Consider the following 11,827-nt stretch of genomic DNA (forward strand, 5'->3'; position numbering starts at 1 on the left):
TAAATGTCATTTGCCACTTGGCTGCCCAATCAAACAGTACATCCAGGTCTGCTTGTAGATTTTAGACATCCTGTATGGACATAATTCCATAACCATGTAGTTAAATTATTGGCTCCCCCAGTACTGACCCTGGTGTGTGTGAAAAACTGGAACATTTGCAGTGTACCCTATACCTGCTTTGACCAAAGAAGTGGAGGTAGAAGCCATAAATGCTTGTTCTGAAAATGTAACTGTTATTGCAAATAAAGTATCATAGACAGTACTCAACTCTGTTAATGTTGCAGGTTCACTAATACAACCTCAATCACAATAAGCATTCCTGTATCTTTAAAACAATCCTACTGAGACTAAACTAAACTGGCCTTTCACACCATATTCACAAGAATATGGTATAAACCTACGCTTCCGGCAGAGCTGGTATTTAAACTTCACCACATTGCTGATGCCTAGACTCTTCTCCTATCAAACATTTCTGGGTGTGGTGAATACAAACTCACCCGGCCACAAAGTGATTTCACTTGCAGATTCATGTGTTTTGTAGCAATGAATGACCATTCCAGAGGCTGTAATATTTATTACAGAGGAGCTGTAGTTGGACAAAAACAAAAAGTGCAATCAGGCAGGTTTATTATAAAACACACTTTGCACAATCTCTTACATCCTTTTAAAAATGAAACAATGAGATGCACATGTGTGCAATGCCTGGATCTGCTGTGTGCCAGAAAGGTATTGGCTGTCTGCCCAGCCAATCAAGATGACCAAAGATCGGAATCCAAGGATGGAGAAAATGACAGTGTCTGCAATGGAACCTGGACAGGTGAGTTTATTAAAAAATTTATGATCAGGTAGGTAAAGTTGTTTTGTTGTAAAAGGAACATTGTCGGTCTCTTCTGCATTAAAGGGACCTGCCTGATCCTACTTTTGTGTAAGGGTTTAGCTCCACTTTAATGGCAGTTCCTGTATTTTATTCTTTATAGTTTCCTTTGAGTTCATAGAAAGAAGCTCAGATCGTTTCTTGTTATAGCCAGAAATGCAAGATAGGCATGTGTTTAAATATGGCACAGCTTAGGCATATCTCAGGATGTGTGGCATCACCACATAGAAAACCTAATTTTAAACTTTAATTCAAAGCATGGGGAAATCTGGTAGAAAATGAAAGAAGAGGTTCCTGTGTTTTTTTTAAATGCCTAAACAATTTTGTTGGACCAGGCCATATGGTTTGTGTATTCTTCTTGAAATATTGAAGATATACTTACTAGATCAAATATTAGATGCCTGAAAAATGGTTAAACAGCCGGAGAAGAAAATTGCTTTTTCTAATTGGATCAATAGTGTGTTTGTATTCTAAGAGGAGAATGTCAGTAATGGGATCAATCTTTCTCGCTGATCACAAAAAAAGATGATTCCGTGCTGGAAGAAAATGTAGGTACAGCCCAAGTGGACAAAGAGCGTGGCGTGCTAATCCATTACAGCACTTTCATAGAAACTGCGTCAGGCAATCAATTAATGTTTGAAATTGTGCAGGATAAATAGGGAGTTTGCTGCATTTAAAGGCTTTAACGGTATGCTGAAGTTGACATTACAAACCAGCTTACTGCTTATTGCCGCTTGTTGGAGCATTGGGTTTTAGCTTCTAGGACCCAGCGCTCAGTGATACCCTCTAGAGAACTTTTGGTGCAGCAAACAACTTTCCTTAGTTTTCCTGAATTTTTACCCTTGATTTATGGAATACAGTTGTATTAAAGCTATCTGGGAACATCTTCGTTTAGAACCAGCTTTATTTTAAATCAGGCTGGGCATCAGATATGGTTGCCACCTATGGGTGACTGCCAACTGGCAGGAATCCACAAGGTAGATTCAGATTTCTTTCCAGAGATTAGATCTTGTGAATGATCTGGGATTCTCTGTGAAGAGCTCCCTATTGACTGGTTAAAGCAAAAATTGGCCTGTTCAGCCTCTTCTCAAGCTGTCCCAATGTCTCTGCAGTACATTTTATTATTTTTCAAGCAAACCTCCACCATTCTGCAGCTTAATTTCCTGAAAATTTAGAGCATAAGGCACTTTAGATTACCACTTCTGTGGCCACCCAACTTTGGAATTAACTTTAGCTATAGGGAAATCTTGTGCCCAGCATTAGATGGCAGTGAGCACATTCTTGCTGCTTAGCTAATCTCCCCTTATTCAGCTATTCTTGTTTGTTCGATTTGGCACTGGTACCGCATTGTGACAGTGCAAGTCTGAATAGAATTTTTAAAATCTTTCTTCCTTCCTGTAACATCGACAATGTCATATGTGATAGGAGCAAAGGTGAACGGTTTAAGAGATGCACGTGCCCATGCTAACCATTTGGAATGGTGCACTTTGCTTACTTAGCATGGAGTTCAGGACAAAATGTAACTGTTTTTAACAGATGTTGGGGATGGGTTAGGGGGGTATGGCATACCCCATGGGAAGTATGCATATACAACATATGTTCACATATAAATATATTTCTGTACAGCTGTCCATATATATATTTTATTCTGTATAGAAGTATATATGGACAGTATATATAGTTAGCTCACCTTCTTTTACTCACTTTTAAAGAAAATCTCTCCTGAAAACTTTAAAGCTGCCATGACTGGTTTCATATGTTTTAGCTCCTGCTTAGTTGTCAGGCTGGCTCTCTTAGGTCCGTAATGTGCACCCCGGGGACAGCATGTTGATATTTTCTGGCTTTGCCTATGCATACCCTGTTTCCCCGATTATAAGGCACTGTCTTATATTTTTTGAAATGCCAAAATATGCCCTAGGTCTTATTTTCAGGGGATGTCTTATTTTTCCATGAAGAAGACTACAGTACACATTTATTGTTGAAAGTCACTCATGATCACTCATGTTCCATGTGCCGTTCATATTCCCCTTCTGATCACTCTATGCCAATGATTGTCCCCTTCTGATCACTCTATGCAATGACTGTCCCCTTCTGATCACTCTATGCCATTGATTGTCCCCTTCTGATCACTCTATGCCATTGATTGTCCCCTTCTGTTCACTTACCGGTAATTAAGTGTAGGGATCTCCGTTAGGGCAGGGATCTCTGTTAGGGCAGGAATCAGCAGCTTGCTTCCTGGTGCAGAATGCCGGCTTGTTACTTTCAGTTTCACTCTGCACTGCAGCCAGGAGCAGACACGTGCTGCAGCCAGCATCAAGGAGACACACACAGGATCAAATATCGGGGGATGTCTTATTCACGGGTGAGTGTCTTATTTTAATTATTTTTTCAAAAATCGGGGGTGGCTTATTTAATGGGGATGTCTTAAAATCGGGGAAACACGGTACTTACTCTAGGTATGCATTGAAGCCAGAACATCAACAAAGCAGCCAAAACTAGGTGAAAATTGGCAGCTTACATTATTTTCCTGGAACAGTTCGTACGGAATGGAACATGTTTTAATGAAGAGTTCCTGCACAAAGGCAATTTGAATATAACTAAAAGACACCAAAAATTACATCAACCAATCAATTCAAAACAAAATATACATAAACCAGTAGAAAAAATATAACTGTAGTTTTTCTTTGGTAATATTACACGAGTACAGTGTTCAACCTAGCCATATTTAGCCGGGCATACCACCCGGAGTGGGTATTAGAAAATTGAAACAAATAGGTTGGGGGGAGTGGCAGTAGAAAGTTGGCACAATTATAAGAGTTACTGGATTCCTATGGCGCAAACAACTGGGAACACTTAATTTATCACCTGTTGTCCTCCTCACTCTTTGACCATCTGGCTACGGCTTCCCTGCATCTAGGTAAAACACTGTATTATGTAGTCTTTCATCCAGCCAGCTGATGGACCTTTCACTGTACAAAGCCTGTTTACATAACTCAGTAGCTCAAGCTGAAATCCACACCTACATGAAATAAATCAGCACCATAACTTATTCATTATCCCAGGTTTGTATTCCAGAAAATTACACTACATTGAGTGAACTACTGCAGGGCTTTATCTAACTCCTAATAATGTGGTAATTAGAGAGTTTATGTGTAGTGTAAAAGAAGTGTAGGCAGGTATTTTAAAAAGGGTAATTTTATGGTAATATGATCTGTCTTTGATGCAGATGTGAAATGATTTACAGGAGTCTTGTACAGATGTAGAGAAAAGGAAGGGACAGCATTGTAAACCAACCAGAAGTTACTGTGCAGTGTAACCTGCTGATTGGAGGAGCGTATAAAGATAATTTCATTACTTAGCTGTTTCCTCCCTCTCTATCCAAGCACAGCTTTGAAAAAGTTGTATTTCTTTGTGTATTACAGTAGAAAAAAAATATTGTATAGTGCCTGACAGGGGTGGATCAAAAAGATAGCTGAAAAGATTTTCAGATCATTTGACAAGTTCATAAAAAGGGCATTAGAGCTGTGTACTTTGAGGTATATATTTGTATAAGGAAAAGTAAGATCTGATGTTGCTCTAAAGCAGAGGTAGGCAAACCCTGGCCTTCAGGCTGGATATGCCCTAGCCAGTATTCCAGTCCGGCCTAACGTCCCCCTAGTTATTTATTGATGGATCCAGCCTGATTGAATTGTTGCATTATTGCGAGTTCCCGCTATATCGAGTTCCCGCACAGTAACCCCAATTACTATGCCTAAACAGCAGAAGTAACACGCAGTTACCAGTCTCCGGAAGGTTGACCTCGAACGTTGTGTCTTCAACCCCGAATGGACTGATAAATTATTTTTCGTCCAAAGAGGCAACAAAGCCCCATGTTTAGTGTGCAACGACACCAACAGCACTTTGGAGCGGTCAAATCTCAAGGGGCAATTCTATGCCAAGCATGCGCACACGTAGAGAAACCGCACCGCAGAAGACTGAGGCTGCTTGCTTGCAGCCATGATTGGAAAAAACCTTTCCTTGGACTCCTTGTTTCTTCTGGCCTAGTGTGCATTCTTGACCTCCTAAAATGGCCCAGAAGTCCAAAAAATTTGCCGACTCCTGCTTTTAAGTATTATAATGGAATTATAGAAATACCTTCACACACTCCAAAAATGACCTAATTCTCTAAAATGCTCACACATTTATATTCTAATCTCTACTCTGTTAGCCTCTAATTTTTTTAAGCAGTTGGTGTGGGTTGAAATGAGCAGGTAATGTTTCACCAGATAAGAATATTAAGTATAATGTATTTTTTTTCATATTAGTATTTTCCATTTAGCAAAGCTACTTATAGACCTAGGTGTTTGTAATCTCTAATCAGTACTAACAGACTTCTAAGTGGGGCATTGTTCACCTAACAAAATGACTGCTTGTCTTGTGTGCTGGGGACAGGTACCCTTGCTGCAATTCTGAAAAGATAACTCCCATTATTCACAAGTGGACTTTTAATTTCCTGTTCTGCAGTGTTTTGGTTGCAGCTATTTTTTTATGTGACCTGTTCTGTGCTTGTAATTTGCTTTTCCCTGAAGATGTATGACTCTAGTCAATGTATTATTATTTTTTTCAACATTTTGTTTTTAATTCTTAAAACAAAATTGTGCTAAGAAAAAAAAGGCTGCACTTGTTTGTCTAATAATTTTAATATCCTCTGATTCACTGATCCTAGGGCAAGCATACCAATCAGAAGTTTTACTTCTCTTGCTTCATGCTAGTTCTAAATCAGTGTCTAATAATGCCAGCAAGGCATAACATGATCAGCAACATTACCAAGTAGAGTTTCTGGGTATAAAGGTACAAAGTTCCATTTTACGTCTTGCACTGTATTGTAGTATAAAGTCTTATGTCAGCAAATTGGTGGTAAGAGCGAAGATTAAACATTTAAATTGCATGTTGCTTTTTTTACATTTCATCAATATTGCAATTCAGTGTAAAGATCAATAAAAACTAAACCACAGACCATACATTTATTTTTGTGCTGATATCTTTACAGGTTGAGTCTGGATTTTTCCATGAAAGTGATGTGAAGATCGTAGCAAAGTCGATACGCGATCGAGTGGCATTAATCCAATGGAGGCGGGAGAGAATATGGCCGGAGAATGGAGAGACAGAGGTGCTGGAACAGATGAACGTACCCCAGACCCCCCTGCCACCACTTGCCCACTCGACCCACATAGGTCAGCATGAAGGAGAAGAATTGGAGATAGACCAGCATTCATTTTTGCCCAAACTGCCTGCCAGCATAACCTCTGTAGCATGTATGTACCTGCTTTTACTCACTGCCTAATTCATGGTACCAATATTAAAGCAGAAAAAAACACAGACACCATACCTGTAATATATGATCTCTGAAATGTATTGTCTGTACCTACAGATACTAATTCTGCTCTCCCCTAATGATCAGGATGATAGGTCTTGTCTCAGCTGGTGGACCTTTTGGGTACCTACAGCCTTGCCCTCTGCACAGGCTTGGATTACACAACCGCAAGAGCTCTTAATTCTTGACCCTGTTGCTCTTTCTTCGCTTGTTGCACATCTTTCTTTTTCATTCTTAATAATGATAAATTCCAACAGGATAAGGAGGTGTGCAGCTGAAGGAATATAAGCTTAGAGTGGTGGTTTGACTCTCCATCTGCCAAAAACTTTTATAAATATTTTAGGTATGCATGCAGTTTTAACTTGCTCATTGCATGGCTGGCTGCAGGCTCTGAGAGATTGAGACTTGAGGTCATCCACAGGAGCTACAGAGCCCTGTGTTTAATACAGTCATGGATACATAGGAGCTTAACCGCATGCGTTCTTGGAATGACATTAGGCAGACAACATAGCGTAAGCCAGATTTACTCTTCAAGAACGAAGAAAATAGACCTTTATAGGAGAACCTTGGTAATCCAAGACACCTGGAATCATTTAAAAAAAGTTTTTGTAATAGCCGGTTTACTGACGGTACATGCATATGACTGCATCACCTTTGATTCTGCCCTCCCATTTACCCCCCATATTCAGAACATTACAACTTAATCAACTGGTAATATAAATGTAGGCATGCATATTTACAATGGCTTGCTTAGATTCCTACAAATCACTTCCCAGAGCACAAGAAAGGTTTCCAGTGACAGTATTATTCGAATGGTGGAATGTCTCGCTTGTTTGAGCCATTCTTCATCTCCTGCTACGGGCTCAAACCTTGTGAAGGATGGCTTTTTCTTGCAAAGAAGGCAGTAAAAAAAAAATGTATATAGTTATCACTATATGTATACTTGGCATTGCATTCTGTGTTTTTCCCTTGAGTTCTGTTTTATATTTACAATGGTTATGTTCATCATAGCTTAGTCTAATTAGCCCAGCTTAGCGGGTGATCTAATAACAATGTACAAACCGTCAAACATTGCTTGTGAATTCTAATGCATATATTAGTCCCCCGTGACCTTTTTGTTTACAAGATAATTCTAATTTGTATGAATCATATGTTGTACAAGGAAAATTATTCAAAAAGAGAAGTTTTTAACCACTTTGTATAAATTTTATACGCAAAAATATTGGGTTTCTGAAATATTAGTATCACGTCACCTGTCACTATTGTGGATGGAATTTTGCAGGATTAGATCTCATGAGACTTTTTATTTTTTAGTGGCTAACCATCCCATTGTTGGCTTAGCTGTGGCAGATTGAATCTAGTTTATTTAATTCTATTCCTATGCAGAATAGACAAGCAAAAAACCCTTTCAAGCAGACTTCTTGCTGGCATTTTTTTGGTCAGTGGTTTCAAAATTGCTTGCCATATATAATGCCACTTTATGTTTTACGGTACATATTACTTATATAGTGTATATTTATAATAAATAACGCAATGACATTGTGCAGAATGACGGGAATTGTATTTGAGTAGTGACTGCCCTCCTAGCTTTAGATCTGTTACAGCTCTTTTGATTTCTTGCTCAAGGTAATGATTCATGCATGCATACATTAGTATTGACTTCCCTACCTTTTTCTTTGTTCTAAATTCCCTGGGAGTCGACTTCAAAAGTAATATTCCAATGACAGTCGTTATTATTTAAGATTTGTCAAAGATAAAGTATGTAGGGGGTTACCTTTAAATGAAAGAGACAAGATTTCCATAATCAAATTAGACCAAGCAGACATAGTCCACTGCTAGAGTCTTATTTTATAATTTTATTTCAATAATGTAATGTGAAACTGCTTATGCACATGCCATAGTGAATACTTGATGAGATGTAATACCTTAGGCCTATTACAAATTAGGCTCATCCTGCACTTTAACAGATTCAGTCAAGATGATTCTGAGTTGCTCAGCAATGCTTTTGACCTGTAGCTTACCTACGTTTTCCTTCTAAATTTCATCAAGCTGCTTTTTCCTTGACCTTTATGGTGGGGAGATATCAAAGGAAAAGGTCTGTTCTGGCTCAAACAAAAACCCTTGTACAGCAACTAATAAACTGAATATTTTCTTGTGTTGCTGGCTTAGAATATTGTGACAATTTGTAAATATGCTTTCCCATCATCCATAGAATATACTTTACTATTTATATTAGCAACCTTGTAAATAAAACTAATATACAGGTAGTCCCCAGGTTACAGATAGGGACTGTAGGTTTGTTCTTAAGTTGAATTTGTATGTAAGTCGGAACAGGTACATTATTTTATTAAATGTAATTAGGACAGATGTTTTTCTCAATATATTATTAGGCAGTGTGGTGTCAGTTACTGTATAAAATCCTCACTGTGAGTTAATCACAAACAAAGCAAAAAAAAAAAAAACTTTATGGAGCCTAGCCATTCATTAACTTCTGGAGCAAGCCGTGCTTTGGTTTGCAAAAAGAAACAACGGCAGAGTTTGTCTTGTCATTAAAAAGTTACAAGATGTTGCAGAAGAGATTACCCCCCTAAGATCACCCACACCATCAGCTGTATTTAGCAAAAAGATTTCTTCAAGTCATGCAAACTGCCCCCCCCCCCCCACCGCCCCGCACACGAGCAAGCAGGGAAGCCCTGTTAGTATTTAGGAGGTGTCCGTATGTCGGATGTCCTTATCCCGGGGACTACCTGTATGGACAATGCAAACATTAAGATATAGTCACCCATCCCCTATTTAGACAAAGCCGCATCCTATAACATACAGCAGAACAACAAAAAACAAAAGCATGACTTTAAAGGCATTAAATAAACAACTCTTAAATATACAGAGAAACATAATTTATATATACAAAATACTTAAAACACTGTTTTTGTAGAGCAAATTAACGAACAGTGTCTGTACAAGTTATTATTTCCATGATTACATATAATTTGACGCGTTTCGCAGAAATATATACTGCTTCACCAGGAACATGATTCATGGAACAACATGATATGTATTACTTAATCGTTAACAGTCCTTAAAACATACAAATTCATCAGATAATATACATTTTAATTACTTTATAAACCGTGAAATAAGTACTGGATATGTCGGATATTAACCAAAGAGAGAGATGATCTTAGGGTATAGTGGGTCAGTATGTGGAAGGAGTTCTTCACAAAACTGGGTTCACTTATACACACAGCCCAAAAAGTAATCAAATACTCATACGTTCCAAAAATAATTTTTAGTATATTTCAACAACATTCTGTTTTAAATAGACAATTATAATATATAGATATGTGACATCGGATATGGATATGCTTTGGTTATACTTCCTTTTCATATTCTTGTACATTTCTTTTTGCAATTTACTGCTCATGCTGGCTAAAAACTATTAGATTTTGTAACCTGTTGGGGCAAAATCTGTGATATATTTATGAATACAGTAATGATTATATGAAATGGGGAACATGGAGAGTGGTAAGGGTCCTCAAAAGTCCTGGCAAGTTTTAGGAAAAAATTCAGTCCTGGAGGAGTCCTGTACAGGGTGTGAATTTCTTTGGGGCATTGTTTCACCTGCTCCTCCATACCCAGAAGTACCTGTTCAGAACTGGCTGGTGAAAGAAATGCTGGTAAAAATCTGCAGGAGTGGGTGAGTATAGCAAACCTAAAGGATGAAAACTGAATTCCGTCAAAACAGACTTGGCCTTTTAGCTGGAGTCTGACCGGGGCCTAACAGTGGTATTCCCGAGCATGGCTCGGGCCTAATTTTCAGTACCAAAAGCGGTAAGCCTGAGCCACACTCGGGGTGGCATTGTAAAGGGATTACCTGGTCCCCACAAGCCTGCGGTGTCTTCCGGTGAAGCCCTCGCATCCCCGGTGTGATCATCGGACATGTGAGCGTATGTGGTGCGCTGGGGGTGTGACCTGGTGGCCAATTTAAACAGATTACATTACTGTAGCCCACAGTTTTGTCCCTAAACCTTTGTCCAGTGCACTGCCTGCAGTTTTCAGTGTTTTTAATTTGATTAAATTATTACAGTAAATATATTATTATAGTTTTATTTTTTATATTTATTTATTATATTATAATTTATGATTTTGTGTTTCAAACTTTATCATTCCCGGGATGTCTACTAGACCCTTGTTTGGACAGATTTCAGTGAGTTATTCCTAAGAATTACAGACCTACAATACAAAAAAAAATCCATGCAGAACATCGTACCACTTTGACATTTAAAATACTGACCTAATCAGACTGCCAGGGAAGTTAATTAGGAGGGTTGTTAGAGAGAGTTGCTACAACTCATGCAATATATGAAAGTTTTATGTATTGATTTTTTTCATTTGTTCGTGTTAAACTATTTATGAAATTTTATAAAACAAAAAAAAAGAATGTGTGTTATATATGCCACTAAAAAACGCCCTGTCAGTTCAAAAATAACTTGTACCTGATATTTAAAGTCAACCGTAAATGAAGGTAAGGCATGTATGTGACACCCAAGAGCTAGAGTTGGACAGTTCTATCCATACAATAATGATATATGGTTTGGTTGCTTCTATGTACTTGGAATGTAGGCTGTTCTTCAGTATGCAGATAAAGCTGTTTTTTTTATCTGTAGTGTACCTTTAGGTCAGTTAGGCTTAAAGTATATTTTTTAAAAACTTCATGCTGTTGCCACTTTTAGTTAATAAAACCATGCTGCAGAAATAATAATACTATTACCCAGGCAGTCACATTACAGCATTTTCTGAGGATACATAACCTCTTAGGTTGTGCTAGATTTGATTACAGTGCAATGAATTGTCTTGCTCAGACTGGGGTGCATCCTTCCATAAATATATAATTAACCTCTTAAAATCCACATGATTTACTAATCTCCTTATAATGACAATAGTATTAGAGTTTCATAGTAGAAAATGATCAGTTCAAAGCAGCATTTACTGGAAATGCATAGAAAAGTAATAATATTATGTAGACTCTGAATTCTCAGAATATAAATAATGTACAGTGCCTCATTTTCAGTTTCATTTGAAGGTCCATAAAGAATGATGGGTTTAGTTAAGCAGTACCCAGTTCTGTCTGGATCATGTGTAGGCATTGTAAATGGCTAGGGAAGTGATTGGCACAGTTTAGTAATATAATATACCCAGTTCTAAAAAAAAAGATGAAAGATCATTTTTTAAATGCTCTTTCATAGTTTCTTTGTGATGATCAGGACTTACAGTCTTTTATTTACAGGCTCTGTAGCTCAAGCTGCAAAAGGTTCTGTTCTGCATTGCCTTGATTCATGGGCCAGTAGAGTTACACATATTCCTGTAGAAATCGTATTTGTACATGTACACATAAATATTGAGCTAATAAACAGCCAGCTGCCATAAAAAAGAATAACTCCTTCTACTATTTCTCCTTGTTTTACTTTCATATTTAACACTAAGGGGTCAGCACAACTTGATTACCACTGGAAGAAAGAACCTCTACTATGTCTCTTTCTCTTAATGGGATAAAAGGTCAAGAAACACTGCTCTATGATGAGCAAAGCCGTTAAATGCAA

At 37.9% G+C, this 11,827-nt stretch overlaps 1 protein-coding gene across 5 annotated transcripts in view; it reads left to right on the plus strand.

Annotated features, from left to right (window-relative positions):
- The window catches only part of WNK2 (WNK lysine deficient protein kinase 2), a 154,102-nt gene that overhangs the window by 83,659 nt on the left and 58,616 nt on the right, over window positions 1–11,827 (plus strand). For all 5 annotated transcript variants that reach the window (XM_072420972.1, XM_072420971.1, XM_072420974.1 and 2 more), the window contains exon 8: window positions 5,904–6,168. In XM_072420972.1, coding sequence (XP_072277073.1) covers window positions 5,904–6,168 — 265 coding nt within the window. The remainder of the gene's footprint in view (window positions 1–5,903; window positions 6,169–11,827) is intronic.

This window comes from Pyxicephalus adspersus, chromosome 8 (assembly GCF_032062135.1).
Source record: "Pyxicephalus adspersus chromosome 8, UCB_Pads_2.0, whole genome shotgun sequence".
Taxonomy (NCBI): Eukaryota; Metazoa; Chordata; class Amphibia; order Anura; family Pyxicephalidae; genus Pyxicephalus; species Pyxicephalus adspersus.